General features: G+C 40.1%; 1 protein-coding gene across 1 annotated transcript in view; it reads left to right on the top strand.

The window, feature by feature from the left end:
• The first annotated feature begins 10,618 nt into the window (after positions 1-10,618).
• The window catches only part of LOC111976245 (RNA-binding motif, single-stranded-interacting protein 2), a 33,231-nt gene continuing 26,997 nt past the window's right edge, over positions 10,619-16,852 (top strand). The window contains exon 1 of the mRNA XM_024005009.2: positions 10,619-10,760. Coding sequence (XP_023860777.1) covers positions 10,689-10,760 — 72 coding nt within the window. The 5' untranslated portion in view covers positions 10,619-10,688. The remainder of the gene's footprint in view (positions 10,761-16,852) is intronic.

Here is a 16,852-nt window from a genome sequence, read left to right as displayed (position 1 = left end):
TACTCATTATATTGTCTATCTACAATGTTAATATACTCCAATTATGCACCTTCATCTACAAATATACATACCTCCCAGACAGCCTACCTAAACCCTTCAATGGATTCTGCCAGGTTCATTCCCAAATCCATGCATACAACACAAGACACTGCGAAATCCTTCACCCTCTCCACCTCACATAGTCAATTCTCTAGCAGATACGGAGGTTCCATTCTTTGTAATTCTTATCTTCATATTGCCAAAACATCATCAGTCCCCTAAATAACTTCAAGCTTAGACTAGGGGTCAGCCTGATGAACCAAACTACCAAGTTGTTCCCTCCATGTAGCCTAGCTGTTACTATCACGTTTCAGGTAAGACCCAAATGCAGACTGTGTTGAAGTAACAATGTTTATTACAGCAACAGGGGCAGGCAAACGACAGGTCAAGGCAGGCAGGGGTCGATAATCCAGAGTAGTGACAAAGGCACAGGACGGCAGGCAGGCTCAGGGTCAGGTCAGATCAGGTCAGACAGAGTGGTCAAACAGGCGGGCTCAGAGTCAGGACAGGGAAAGGTCAAAACCAGGAGAGCGATAAAAAGAGAGACTGGGGGAAAGCAGGAGCTGAGACAAAATGCTGGTTGACTTGACGAACAGGACGAACTGGCAACAGACAAACAGAGAACACAGGTATAAGTACCCAGGGGATAATGGGGAAGATGGGCGACACCTGGAGGGGGGTGGAGACAAGCACAAGGACAGTTGAAAAAGATCAGGACGTGACAGTTACACTCATATACACACACATGCACACACAAACATTATCAAACATGTTTTTTTATAATAATTTTTTTAGGGGGAGGATCAGCTTTAATATTGCAAATAGATTGTGGCTTCTATCAATGTAATTGTCTGCACATTTCCAATCCGCCATATACATATTTTTTATAAATACAGTGTATATATATATATATTATTCATTTGATTTATATATATACACTACGGTCAAAAGTTTTAGAACACCTACTCATTCAAGGGTTTTTCTTTATTTTTACTATTTTCTATATTGTATAATAATAGTGAAGACATCATATCTATGAAATAACACATATGGAATCATGTAGTAACCAAAAAAGTGTTATACACATCAAAATATATTTTCTTTTTGAGATTCTTCAAAGTAGCCACCCTTTGACATGATGACAGCTTTGCACACTCTCGGCATTCTCTCAACCAGCTTCATGAGGTAATCACCTGGAATGCATTTCAATTAACTTCTCTAGGATAGGGGGCAGCATTTTCACGTTTGGATGAAAAGCATACRCAAATTCAACTGCCAGCTACTCATCCCCAGAAGATAAGATATGCATATTATTAGTATGGATAGAAAACACTCTGAAGTTTCTAAAACTGTTTGAATCATGTCTGTGAYTATAACAMAACTTATMTAGCAGGCGAAACCCAGAGGACAAACCATTCAGATTTTTTTTTTTTTTGAGGTCACACTCTTTTCAATGATATTTCATTGGGAATAGAGATTTCTAATTGACCTTCTTGCAGTTCCTACTGCTTCCACTGGATGTCAACAGTCTTTAGAAATTGGTTGAGGTTTTTTCCTTTGTGTAATGAAGAAGTACGGCCATCTTGAACAAGGGTCACTGGAAGTGTACTGTTAGTTAGAGGCGCGTGACCAGAAAGCTAGCTACAGATTGTTTTAATCCTGTATTGAACACAGATCATCCCGTCTTCAATTTTATCGATTATTCACGTTAAAAAATACCTAAAGTTGTATTACAAAAGTAGTTTGAAATGTTATGGCAAAGCTTACAGGTAACTTTTGAGATATTTTGTAGTCATGTTTCACAAGTTTTTCTGGATCAAACGAGCCAAATAAATGGAAATTTTGGATATATYTCGACGGAATTAATCGAACAAAAGGTATGGGACATATTGGAGTGCCAACAACAGAAGCTCGTCAAAGGTAAGGCATGAATTARATTTTTATTTCTGCGTTTTMTGTCGCCCCTGCACGGTTGAAATATGCTTCTTTCTCTTTGTTTACTCTGTTGCTATCCTCAGATAATAGCATCGTTTGCTTTCGCCGAAAAGCCTATTTGAATTCTGACGCGTTGGCTGGATTCACAACCAGTGTAGCTTTAATTTGGTATCTTTCATGTGTGATTTAATGAAAATGTGATTTTTATAGTAATTTATTTGAATTTGGCGCTCTGCATTTTCTCTGGCTTTTGGCCAAGTGTGACAGTAGCGTCCCGCCTAAACTCCGATTTTTGGATATAAATATGAACTTTACCGAACAAAACATACATGTATTGTGRAACATGAAGTCCTATGAGTGTCATCTGATGAAGATCATCAAAGGTTAGTGATTAATTTTATCTCTATTTCTGCTTTTTGTTACTCCTCTCTTTGGCTGGAAAAATAGCTGTGTTCTTCTGTGACTTGGCTCTGACCTAACATAATCGTTTGGTGTGCTTTCGTCGTAAAGCCTATTTGAATTTTGACACATTGGCTGGATTCACAACAAGTGTAGCTTTAATTTGGTATCTTTCATGTGTAATTTCATGAAAGTTAGATTTTTATAGTAATTTATTTGAATTTGGCGCTTTGCATTTTTACTGGCTTTTGGCCAATATGGGGAATTTCTTTCCTTCTTAATGTGTTTGAGCCAATCAGTTATGTTGTTACAAGGTAGGGGGGTATACAGAAGATAGCCCTATTTGGTAAATCTCAAATAAGCAAAGAGAAACAACAGTCCATCATTACTTTAAGACATGAAGGTCAGTCAATACAGAACATTTCAAGAACTTTGAAAGTTTCTTCAAGTGCAGTCACAAAAACCATCAAGTGCTATGATTAAACTGGCTCTCATGAGGACCGCCACAGAAATGGAAGACCCAGAGTTACCTCAGCTGCAGAGGATAAGTTCATTAGACTTACCAGCCTTAGAAATTGCAGCCCAAATAAATGCTTCGCAGAGTTCATGTAACAGACACATCTCAACATCAACTGTTCAGAGGAGACTGTGAATCAGGCCTTCATGTTCAAATAGCTGCAAAGAAACCACTACTAAAGTACACCAATAATAAGAAGAGACTTGTTCAGACCAAGAAACACGAGCAATGGACATTAGACCGGTGGAAATGTGTCCTTTTGTCTGGAGTCCAAATTGGAGATTTTTGGTTCCAACCGCCGTGTCTTTGTGAGACGCGGTGTTGGTGAACGGATGATCTCCGCATGTGTATTTCCCACCGTAAAGCATGGAGGAGGAGGTGTTATGATGTGGGGGTGCTTTTCTGGTGACAATGTCTGTTATTTATTTAGAACACTTAACCAGCATGGCTACCACAGCATTCTGCAGTGATATGCCATCCTATCTGGTTTGGGCTTAGTGGGACAATCATTTGTTTTTCAACAGGACAATGACCCAACACACCTCCAGGTTGTGTAAGGGCTATTTTACCAATAAGGAGAGTGATGGAGTGCTGCATCAGATGACCTGGCCTTCACAATCCCCCGACCTCAACCAAGTTGAGATGGCTTGGGATGAGTTGGACCGCAGAGTGAAGGAAAGCAGCCAACAAGTGCTCAGCATTTGAGGGAACTCCTTCAAGGCAGTTGGAAAACCATTCCAGGTGAAGCTGGTTAAGAGAATGCCAAGAGTGTGCAAAGATGTCATAAATGCAAAGGGTGGCTATTTGAAGAATCTCAAATATAAAATATATTTTGATTTGTTTAACACTTTTTTGGTTACTACATGATTCCATATAAGTTATTTCATAGTTTTGATGTCTTCAATATTATTCAAAAACCCTTGAATGAGTAGGTGTTCTAAAACTTTTGACCAGTAGTGTATATATATATATTTRTTTCCTTTGTCATTTTCCCCTAACCCTACCACCCCTCCCCTAATTGGAGTAAATTATTGGARAACAACACTTAGGCTTCTACTTCCAGCTTATACATACTGTTTACTTTTTATGGCCACATTATATTTTATATTAGTTTTCTTTGTTTATTTTTATTTGCCATATACATTTCAACTGTGCTGTGATGTTTCACAAAAGTTCTGAACCTTTCTATTCTCATAGTTTCTACAGATTGTAAATGAAATAAAAACAATTTTGCTAAGAGTATAATTATACTATTGATTGGTTGATTATGACTTTTCATATCACTCAGCAGTGCTACTTGCAGAGTTAATACCAGGTAAATGTTGCGATTCTTCAGCCACTCCTAAACCTGTGACCAAAAACAAGCTACAGTACATATGGACAGTACCAAAACAACTGATATAATGATTATGTCTCTTCGCAGCAAAGTCTGCAGAACTGGGATGGTTGTGTCCCGCATATATAGTGCATTRGGAAAGTATTCAGACCCCTTGACTTTTTCCACATTGTGTTACGTTACAGCCTTATTCTAAAATGGATTAAATAGTATTTTTCCCCCTCATCAATCTATGCACAATATCCCATAATGAAGAAGCAAAAACAGGTTTTTAGACATTTTTTTACATTTATTAAAAATAAAAACCTGAAATATCACATTTAAATAAGTATTCAGACGCTTTACTCAGTACTTTCTTGAAGCACCTTTGGAAGCGATTACAGCATTGAGTCTTCTTGGGTATTGTCACGTTCCTGACCTGTTTTCCTTTGTTTTCGTATTTGTTTAGTATGGTCAGGGCGTGAGTTGGGGTGGGCATTCTATGTTATGTGTTTCTATGTTGGGTTCTTTTCTATTAGCCTTATATGGTTCTCAATCAGGGACAGGTGTTTAACGTTTCCTCTGATTGAGAACCATATTAAGGTAGGCTGTTCTCACTGTTTGTTTGTGGGTGATTGTTCCTGTGTCTGTGTATATTGCACCACACGGGACTGTTTCGTTTTRGTTCGTGTATGTGTTCGTTCCTGTTAGTGCGTTATGTTCTCTAGTTCAGGTTTGTTCACATCGTTTATTGTTTTGTAGTTATTCAAGTGTTCTTCGTGTTCGTCYTCTTGTTTAAATAAATTTCATCATGTATTCCACCTACGCTGCATTTTGGTCCGATCCTTCTCGCCTCTCCTCATCCGAGGAGGAGGAAGAAATAGACGAACGTTACAGGTAAGACGCTACAAGCTTGGAACACATGTATTTGGGAAGTTTCTCAGATTCTTCACTGCAGATCCTTTCAAGCTCTGACAGGTTTGATGGGGAGCGTCGCTGCACAGATATTTTCAGGTCTCTCCAGAGATGTTTGATCGGGTTCAAGTCCGGGCTCTGGCTGGGCCACTCAAGGACATTCAGAGACTTGACCCGAAGGCACTCCTGTGTTGTCTTGGCTGTGTGCTTAGGGTCGTTGTCCTGTTTGAAGGTGAACCTTCGCCCCAGTCTGAGGTCCTGAGCACTCTGGAGCAGGTTTTCATCAAGGATCTCTCTGTACTTTCTCTGTTAATCTTTCCCTTGATCCTGACTAGTCTCCCTTTCCCTGCCYCTGAAAAACATCCCCACAGGATGATGCTGCCACCACCATGCTTCACCGTGGGGATGGTGCCAGGTTTCCTCCAGACGTGACGCTTGGCATTCAGGCAGAAGAGTTCAATCTTGGTTTCATCAAATCAGAGCATCTTGTTTCTCATTGACTGAGAATCCTTTAGGTTCCTTTTTGGCAAACTCCAAGCGGGCTGTCATGTGCCTTTTACTGAGGAGTGGCTTCCGTCTGGTCACTCTACCATAAAGGCCTGATTGGTGGAGTGATGCAGTGATGGTTGCCTTCTGGAAGGTTCTCCCATCTCCACAGAGGAACTCTGGAGCTCTGTCAGAGTGACCATCGGGTTCTTGATTACCTCCCTGACCAAGGCCCTTCTTCCCGATTGCTCAGTTTGGCCGGGAGCCAGCTCTAGGAAGAGTCTTGGTGATTCCAAACTTCTTCCATTTAAGAATAATTGAGGACACTGTGTTCTTGGGGACCATCAATGCAGCAGACATTTTTTTGGTACCCTTCCCCGGATATGTGTCTCAACACAATCCTGTCTCGGAGCTCTATGGACAATTCATTCGAACGCATGGCTTGGTTTTTGCTCTGACATGCACTGTCAACTGTGCACTGTCAACTGTGGGACCTTATATAGACAGGTGTGTGCCCAATCAGTGTCCAATCAATTATATTTACCACAGGTGGACTCCAATCAAGTTGTTGAAACATCTCAAGGATGATCAATGGAAACAGAATGCACCTGAGCTCAATTTCAAGTCTCATAGCAAAGGGTCTGAGTACTTATGTAAATAAGGTATTTCAGTTTTTTTTTATACATTTGCAAACATTTCTAAAAACCTGTTTTCGCTTTGTCAATATCGGGTGTTGTGTGTAGATTGATGAGGAACAAAATGAATTGAATAAATGTTATAATAAGGCTGTAAGGTAACAAAATGTTGAAAATAGGAAGGGGTCTCAATACTTTCCAAATGCACTTTTCATCAAAAATCTCTTCCCAACTCTTTAGCAATCTATATGGCACAGGTGTCCATTTTTTGGTACTTAAACGAAACTGYTATTCTTTTTTATTTATCACAATTTTCTTTAACCAATTTTCGTCTTCAATGCAGGGCCGACAGACAAGTTTCTTACTTTCTTCCTCTTGGCTCTTCCATTTTTTCGGTAATGCTGCGATTAGTTGGTTGTTGTTTTTTAGTTTTTTTTTGTTACCTTTATTTATACAGGTTTTTCTCATTGAGATAACATCTCTTTTTCAAGAGAGATCTGGTCCAATAGCAGCAGGGGYAACAACGTTTCATTGTGTATTTGTGTTGTGTATTCTTTTTTAAATATTTTWWTTTTTTTTGTCAATTAGTATATTTGTGTTTAACCATAATATTTGTTGTAATATTTCTTCTGTCTTTTCTGGTGGATTAAACTGAAATTGCAACTAACTTTCAATGGCTTATTTTGAAAATAGCGAGGTCAAACTTTTTGGGAGGTTATTTAATTTACAAATAACCGAAAGAGAGAGTTTGTAATCTTAATAAAGTTAAAAAGGCCATTCTGAACACGGGGTGAGCCATTCTTACTAATCTGTTTGAGAACCAGTTCAGATTTAAGTTCAGATTTTGTATGACTTAAGACTTTAGTGAGAGTCATAATGCTTTAATTTTTAATACTATCTGCCCTCCAAATTCATATCAATTATATAAATAGGCCATTTTAATTTTGTCTGGCTTGCCATTCCAAATGAAATGGAATATATTTTGCTCATATCATTTKAAAAACAATTAGTTAGGTGTAGGTAGGACCATAAGCAAATAGGTAAGGGTTGATTTTTCCACAAATAGACAGGTATTTTCCTTTCCATGGTGGCAAGATTTTATCTATTTTTGCTYACTTTCTATAAAAATCTATTGTAGTCAGAACCTTTCATTCTTTCGGGATATGAACACTGAGTATGTCCACTTCACCATCAGACCATTTTATTGGCAAATTACACAGTTATATAAAAGTAGTCTTTTTTTAGTGATCCAATACATAATATAGAATTTTAATTTGGCTGTAATCCAGAGAGGTTAGAAAAATTATCTAGATCCTCTATGAGGTTATGGTGTGCTCAGAATTGTGGATTTAAAAGAAAGCAGGAATCAATAGCATCCAATGACACCTTTGCTTTTAAGTCCTGGATTTCAAGCCCCTTGATATTGTTGTTGAGTCTCATTATTAATAGCTAACACTTATATGGCCATAATAAAYAGATATGCCGATAGTGGACAACCTTGTTTTACTCCTATCTAAGAAGTAGCCATTATTTACTATTTTACACGTAGGGTTACCATACATAACTTTAATCCATTGTATAAGAGATTTTCCAAAATTGAAATATTCCAGGGATTTATATATAAACTCCAATCGTACTTTATCAAAAGCCTTTTCAAAGTCACCTATGAATAGCAGGCCTGGTTTCCCAGATGTTTCATAGTGTTCTATTGTTTTGAGTGACCTTTTATTATCCCCAGTGCAAGGTGCACCTGTGTGATATGCCACAACTGTCAGGCGGATGGATTATTTTAGTAGAGGAGAAATGCTCACTAATAGGGATATGAACAAATTTGTGGACATTTGAGAGAAATGTAATTATTGTGCGTATTGAACATTTCTGGGATATTTTATTTCAGCTCATGAGACATGGAACCTACACTTTACATGTTGCATTTCTATTTTTGTTCAGTGTATGTAATCTCCTGAGCTGCTTCCCCTAGGCTGCCTTTCAGGTACTGTAGCTATAGCCTAGTTAAGGGTGTGTTTGTGTGTGTCTGGTACCTTCCAGGGTATCTAGCCTTGTAAAGGGAGTATCTGCATGTTATCACAGATAGGTAATTACTTAGCTGGCAAAGCTGACCTCAGGAATGTAGACTTCTCCCTTCCCCCGCCCTTCCCCCTCACGCTACACCCCTCCCCCTCTGCCCTTCTCTCCCATGTCTCCCTTCCCCCGAAACTCATTCACCTTTACCTCCCCCCTACACTCTTTCACCTTTCCCTTCCCTCCACCCTACACTGGCATCCCCCTACCTCCTTTCTATTACACTCCCCCCCTTCCTTCCCTCGCTTCCTCCCTCAACCCCTCCTTGACGGCACACCCTCTCTCCCGTGAGGCTCAAAGTTCACCCCGAAAGCTTTCACAGAATTCTTAGATTACCTGTAATCTTCTTTTTTTTAAAGGAAAGGAAAACAACCTGTTGGTACAAGGCTGAATGGAATGATCCGTGTTTTGGGCGAAAATGGTATATCGAGGGATGAATGTAAAAAGTACACCATTGCACAACACAACAGAGTTTTTCCCAAAGACTGAAAAGCATATCTGGGGAATCAGTCTTTGTGTGCTTTTCACAAATTGAGGAATTTGTGTCCTAAGCATTTTTATTCACCACGACCTCAGTCATTGCAGCTCGGCTCCTTTCCTGAGTACTTGTTTCCCGTTACTTGTGATGAGGAGAGTTCTGCTGAAGTCCCAGGCTTGCCTCCCAAATGGAACCCTATTCTTTACATAGTACACTTGTTTTGACCAGAGACATATAGGTCCTATAAAGGGAATAGAGTGGCGTTTGAAATTCAATCCCAGCGTGGGCTGTGGGCTTTATGCTGGCTCTGACGCATACTCACTGAGTCACTCTACAAACTGTCCTTGAGCAGAGGGAAACACACTCCTTCTTGCCAGGACTGAACATCAACAGAGGCGAAGCCATGGCAGGGCCAGGCTGGGCATAGGCCCTGCTAGATTGAACACTGGCCCTGCCAATCAGGATGGCATAAAATACATATTTTCATTATAAAATGAAATAAATGATTTTGATTTGTTGTTTGTATTGTCTCCTTACTTATCATAAATGTTGAAAAATGCAGTAGGAGGTTCCAGGGATATAACTGTCTATACCGTAATTATATGGTACAACTTATTGTAATAGCCATAGATATGGATCATTGTTATATTGTCTATGGTAATAACAATAGCGGTAGGCTACATACATTGTAGCCTACTTACAGCTGTTACAGCCTACCTGTCCCCATGAAAATGAAACAATATAGTCTCAAAAGGATCACTTTGATTTAAATGCAGGCCACTTGCACCCAGCCAATAATAACATTTCATAATTTGGTTTCAGTCACTTTAGTCACACGGTCCTGGCTCAAGACGGAAACAAATGATCACACTATGATGACATCTGGGTGAAATCCCAAGTGCCTTATATTCTGTATATCAAGGAGATGAGAGCTTGTTTCTGTGTGCTGACTAGCCTCAACTGGCATTTAAAGGAGGTTTAAACTGTCATTTGCAGCTGTTCTGTGTATTTCTCTATCAGAAAGAACACTAGTAGTTGTGTCTGTCATGTGAATTCATGAATTATGCTGTTATGTGTCAATGATCTGAATGCCAGAACTAAAGTTCCCAATGTGAACAATAAAGATATTCCATTTTAATCTATACTATTCTATGCCCATTCATACTACTATGTGGCTGAGAGTAAGCTTTTGCATACACACGTTGTGCACACTTGAGGGCTAATCAGGGTAGATACACAAGGAGTCAAGGCAGAGGGTTGAGGGACTGTGTTGCCAAGCAACTTGCAGTTGATTATAAAAACACTTGTGCCATTGCATGATAATATGAGCCATCCCAGGACATCAGTGTCCTGATTAATGACAAGGTTTTGAGATCATTCATGACCCACTGCCATACTTTATACTGATGGTGATGGTGTAATGCCATGTACCTTTGCKAAAATATCATCAGGTTGGGCCATGGTCAATATTATAACATTAGTCTATTAGTCCCAATGTTAGATATGATTAATGATGTGTATTAATAATTGCTAATGTTATTGAAGACTATACAAGCTACAAAAAGCCTTTATAAAATGCCAATAAAAGTTAAATGTGTGTCCAGACTTTCATACGAAATAGTAGCATGTCCAAAGTCATACATGTTCATTGWCTGGTTGTTTCCAGGTTTACCAAATAGCCTACATGGAAAGAGGAACACAGAAAAGCGCGCTTTTTAACGCAAAGTCACATAGAAGGCTACACACTACCAGTGGCTGGGAGCTGGGAGAGCGCTAGTCAAATCACAACCCCAGTCAGATTCTAAACTGAATTTCCCTGTCTGACGTCAGCTGACTGCCTGCCTCGGCTGTGCTCTTCGCTCCAGACATAGTGCTGCTGCTGAAAAAATGCTGCTCTCTGTGCCGCCGAGGACAGGATTCAACCCATACAACGGCTATACAAACAGAACTAGTAAAAAGGTAAAGCGATGCTGTATTTTACTCCATCTGAATAATGTGCTATATGTAGGTTATATGCCGGTCTCATTCCTCTGGATCGTTTGTGGCAGTTAGGTTGCCTGGCTATTAAGCTGCAGTGTCCTTGAAAGTGGACCATTTATGCTACAAAATAACTATAGGCTATTTTGTCGGTTTAAAATAGCTTTTAACTCTTGTCTATCCCCCAAACAAGATTGGGAATAGATAATAAAATAGAATACCGGTATAATGCATGAATTTATTGTAGGCTACGCGTCTGGGTGAACGTTAGTGCTCTTCCTCGCTCTGGTCATTGGCACAGAGAAAGTCAATGTACGGATTAAACTTGCGCGGCGAATAGCCTAGATCATTTTTGCGCTCGTTCTCGGGTTTATTCCAATGTCTAATTGTAAACTGAACGACCAATTGTTGGATGTGTCAAATACATTTTTCATCGTGATGAGAGTAAGATCTCTCTTTGAATAGACCGTAACGAAAGTTAACCAAATAAGTTTATTTAGTGTAAAGATTTACACCACCCCTTGAAATCCAACCTGGTCTCAGAGTATTTCGTATTATTCTTTATGTAAATTAGAGACAAGCCAATTAAAGGGAAAGGGAAAGGAAACTGAATGTATTCACCTGGAATTAGTATGATATATTATGTTTCGTATGATATGTATTAATTTGTGGCTGTCCATAACAAATTTTGTATGTTATGTTATGAATTTGCTAAATTTATGATATGTTAGCATAGTGGCTAGGTGGCGAACATTAGCTAGCTGGATAATGTTAGCTAGACTAGGGGTTAGGCATTAGGGTTAAGTTTAGGAGTTAGGTTAAAGGGTTAAGGTTAGGGGTAGGGTAAGGGTAAGGGTTAGCTAACATGCTAAGTAGTTGCAAAGTAGCTAAAAAGTAGTAAGTAGTTGAAAAGTTGCTAATTAGCTAAAATGCTAAAGTTGTCTGTGATGAGATTCAAACTCGCAACTTTTTGGTTCCTAGATGTTCGCGGGTTAGCTAACATGCTAAGTAGTTGCAAAGTAGCCTTTGGGTTCCTAGATGTTTGCGTTATACGCCTATCCATCCACCCCAATGTGTGTAACCATACCAAACATAATGCATCATACTAATTTGCATGTCCCGGATTCACATTTACTATGTTACGTCTAGTCTATGAGGCCAGGCTGTGAACCCCTATATGATCTGATGGCTGGGAACATGGCCAATATAAAACAGTGATTTATAGATATGGAAATATGAATATGCTCTGCTGTACATAGTGTAGCCTATTGAAATTGTTCAAATCAATATGCTGATTATTATTTAACATATTTGTAACAACTTAACAGTTTGTAATGATAAATTATATTTATTGGTAGTTGATAAGATTTTTTCATTTTAAAATGAACATCCAGAAAACAGAATAAAATATAATGATGAAGTTGAATATGGAGTGTTGGATTGGGTGAGATATTACGGGAATTGAAAATAAGAAACGATAAAGCATATATTTTTTCAAATGTAGCCTAATTGTAAAATAGTTTTTTGTGATCCTAGTTTTGATCCTGATGCTTTCACGTTATGGATGGGAAAAAACGCATGTTTCTTCGGGTCAATAGCATATTTTATTATTCTGCATTGTGAATCTTGTTGTTGACTTGGTGCAACATTGCTGAAATACGCATTGGTAGTGTATAACTTTCCTGAAACATAACCCTAGCTCCCACCTCCCAGGGCTGTGTTATTCCTTTCCCTGCGTCATGGTTTGCTGGATTTCAGATTGCTCAGATTAATGGCCTGGAATTCCTGGAATTCTGTATGCATCCCAAATGGCACCCTATTCCCTATACAGGGAATAGGCTGCACTACTCTGTCTTCAAACAATGTGCTCATGTCAGGATAGAAGGGGTGTCTGCTGCTCTGCTTTTGCAAACTCATGCCTTTTTTTGCTCATTGTGAGAGCTCAAAAGTCACTCTGAGGGAAAACATGTAAACCCAAGGTCAAGTGGTAAGCTCTGCTCTGTGTATTTTTTATGCAAGGAAAAAAGGGTGGAGGAAAGAGAGGGATTAAGATTTTTTTTGCTTTCTTTCTTTCTTTCTTTCTTCTGCTTTCGATTACGCACCCCTCCCTTCCCCTCCTCTTCCCTCCCCCATTTTCTTCTTTTTTCCCTCTCACATACCTTGATTTCTTTGATTGTTAGGGGTTCAGTTCCCGTGGACAAGGGAGCCACCAGACCTTTCCTCTGTATAGAGTAAAGTGGACCACTTTTCTCAAACTCTATGTGTTAGTCTTATTCTTCCATTTCCTCTGTCTTAATTTCCTCTGTCTTAATTTCCTCTGTCTTAATTTCCTCAGTCTTAATTTCCTCAGTCTTAATTTCCTCAGTCTTCATTTCCTCTGTCTTCATTTCCTCTGTCTTCATTTCCTCTGTCTTCATTTCCTCTGTCTTCATTTCCTCTGTCTTCATTTCGTCTGTCTTCATTTCCTCTTTCTTCATTTCCTCTGTCTTCATTTCCTCTGTCTTCATTTCGTCTGTCTTCATTTCCTCTTTCTTCATTTCCTCTGTCTTCAATGCCTTTTCTGCATATCTAAAACAAAAACGGTTTAGGTTTTTGGTACTTTTGAGTGTAGAGTTGGATTGACTCAGAGAGTGGAGCGGCAGAATGAAGACCCACCTGCCGTCTCTGCAGGTTGCAGGTTGAAGTAGAAGCATCAGAAGAATGCCATCGCTGTGTTTTCCCCCCAAAACCTTTTRTGCACACTGTGGCAGAATAKAGTACCAGGCAGCAAATACAGAAAGCTTGTACTTTCAGAAACATGATCATTTCTACCGGGCCTTTGCAAATGTCTTGTGCCAAGCAGGTAGGCCTTTGCTTATTTAGACAGATAAAACATGTATTTATTTTCACAGAAATGGAGTGTCATGCAATGTGTGATGTGTTTTTTTGACAGATTTTGAAAATGTGTTTATTGAGAACTGAGTATAAATAGAACTGGGATCATTTCAGTAGGATATCAAGGTTTTTTCTCCTTGGATCTGCTCCTCCAAAGCTTTTCTTGCTTCACAGTGACGATTTGAGAAGGAGGCAAGGAGGCAAGGAGGGTGGATGTGAGGAATCGAGGAACATATTTTTGAGATTCCAGCTGTGGCCTGAGGTGTGGGAGTAAAACTCCGTCACGTGCTGTGTACAGTAACACTGTACATTGTGGAAACATACATCCAATAACCTCCAGGGCTAATATTTACAGTGCTATAGTTCAATGAGAGAGGAAGGAACAGCTCAGAGCTATCACCCACACTTAAAATGTCTCTTAAATATGTCCTATTGTGTACTGGTAAAGAATGGAAAGACTGCACTCAGATGGGATATTATATATATCCCCGTACTACAATAAATTCTAAAGGCTCTACGTGCTTATAACGACATATAGATCATTGTATATTTTGATAATAAAGTGTAAACCATGTGATTTTAAAAGTAGGGTTTTCCTAGCCTGGTGCTGCATCCAGTCTGCTTGTGCTATAAGCCAACTCCTCTCTATGTTCGATGCTTGCCAATGGTAGAAGTGTCGCCTTCAGCACATACAAACAGTATGGGACAAGACTAGGATTTCCCCAGTACTCACTCAGTCACATTTAAAGGAAAACTCCACCCAAAAACAATATTTTGATATTTGTTTCATTTGTCCATTGTTGATTTTTTATTGTATTTTTTTATTTAACCTTTATTTAATTAGGCAAGTCAGTTACGAACAAATTATTATTTACAATGATGGCCTACCCCGGCCAAACCCGGACGACGCTGGGGCAATTGTGCGCCGCCCTATGGGACTCCCAATCATGGCCGGTTGTGATACAGCCCGGAATCGAACCAGGGTCTGTAGTGATGCCTCTAGCACTGAGATGCAGTGCCTTAGACCGCTGCGCCACTCGGGAGCAAAAAAAATGTGCGAAATGTTTTACATGTCAGCAAGTTTTGAAGATATATAACTTTCAAAATAGAGAAATACAGCCGGTATGATGCATTCTGCATCATGTGAGGCAAAACGCAGCATCATATTTCTGTATTTTGAAAGTTACATATCTTCAAAACTTGATTGCTGACATGCAAAACATTTTGGGACTATATCAACAATGGACTAATGAAACAAATGCCAAAAGATAGTTCTTGGGTGGAGTTTTCCTTTAAGCCTTCATTGTCTTGAGAGACACATTCTTTAGTCTGTGTTCCGGTACTAATGAGGCTTTTAGGAATGTGGAAAACGTGAAAACGGCCGTAGAAAAGAAACCCCCTCTGTCTTACCCCCAATTCTGAGGGTAACTAACTAACTAACACAAACATTTGTTTATGGCGTGGGAATGTAAAGAAATAATTTAACTCCACATTCTAATGCTGCTGCTGTCTGTAAGAAGCAGTGTGAACAAACATGTAGGAGGCTGTGTGTTTACAGTAGGGGAACAGGACAGGAAGGACATCCATCAGATGCCAGTGTGGGTCAAACTCAGTGCAGTGATCAAGAGTGCATATAAGAGCACACATTGTTCACACAATTCTGCGAAACCAACCTACCGAATGGTAATGACACAAGATTTGTGATTCATAAGGATGTTCAGAAACAAATGAAATATGAACTACACACACTGACTGCACACATTGCAGCACATTAGCTTTCCCTATGTATATTTGGGATGTAACTAGTTACAGCTAGTGTATGCACCTATACATCATGGAAATTCCACAAATTCATTTATTCATACCAATGCTATTAATCCTGCACTGTGTTTGTTTGTTCTTTATCCAACCAGGTGAATCCCATTGAGATATCAATCTCTTTTTCATGGGAGCCCTTCTGTACTGTTTGGTAGAACAGAACACCTGGAGCTGGCAGGCAGGCCACAGGCAGGCAGGCAGGCAGCAGATAGACAGGGAGGCAGACAGACAGAGACAGACAGCAAACAGACAGACAGGCAGGCAGGCAGATGGGAGCCTGGTGGGTGTGGATCCATCTCATTCTCTGGTTCTCTGCCATCTTCCTTGTCTCAGAACGAGCAGAGCAGAGCAGTCTTAATGAGACAGTACCTTCTGACTGGAGAGCACATGAGAGGGATTAGCGCCTTCCGCTAGCAAGCGCCCCAATTATCTCCCCAATTAGATAGGCTTCAATGGCCCAGGCCCCATCCATCCATCCCCATTCATCCATCCATCACATAGATCCAGACAGGTCTCGTCCAGCAGCACACAGCTCTATTTAGCACCAGTTCCAGGCTCCATCCTATATCAAGCAGCACACCAATCCTTTAGCAAGGCCCAGGCCACATCTATCCAACCCCATCATCCATCCAACACACAAATCCAGACAGGCCTCATCTAGGCCTAGGCCCCATCCAGCATACAGATTATATCTACCACCAGGCTTCATACAGCTCCATTCTGTGTCATACAGATTCTATAGCCACACCCAGACCCAGCTCCATCCATTCACCAGCCACATACAGATCCCAGTACCCAGGCAGGTGCATCCCTTCTGATAGGGGTTTCCATGCAGGCTGGTAGGCTGGGAGTGAAGGCAAGAGCAAGCCACAGGAAGAGGTCGTGATTGTGGGAAAACAAACAATGTGCTGCCCTGCTACTGATGCTGAAAAGAGGCAGATTAGAGGTGCAGAATGGGTATGGTGAATGAATGGGCTCTGTGAGAGTAACAACAGTGATTAATGACGGGGTGGTAAAACTCTTATGGAGGGGTTCAAGGCTGCGTGCTGCTGGGTGTTGTGAAGGCCATGATGAATGCAAAACTGTGGAAACACAGACAGAATGGTATATCAGTAGAGCAGTGGTTTGGGAAGGATGTAAATTGTTAGAGAGAGAGGAGGAGGAGGGGAAAGAAGAAGAAGAGGAACTGTTTCATTGGAGCGGGTTACCAATCACACTTGCAGGAAACAACAGCTAGTTGGACACCATTAGGTCAGTGCTGGAGCAGAGTGGAGCGGAGTGGGAGGGGACTACTGAGGGCTGGAATCAAGCTCATTCGGCTACTTTAGAGACACTAGTCGCTTTCCAGTTTTTCCTGTATCTAATATGCTCTCATTTTCGAC

The sequence above is a fragment of the Salvelinus sp. IW2-2015 genome, linkage group LG17 (assembly GCF_002910315.2).
Source record: "Salvelinus sp. IW2-2015 linkage group LG17, ASM291031v2, whole genome shotgun sequence".
Lineage (NCBI taxonomy): Eukaryota > Metazoa > Chordata > Actinopteri > Salmoniformes > Salmonidae > Salvelinus > Salvelinus sp. IW2-2015.
This window is presented reverse-complemented; position numbering and strand designations above follow the sequence as displayed.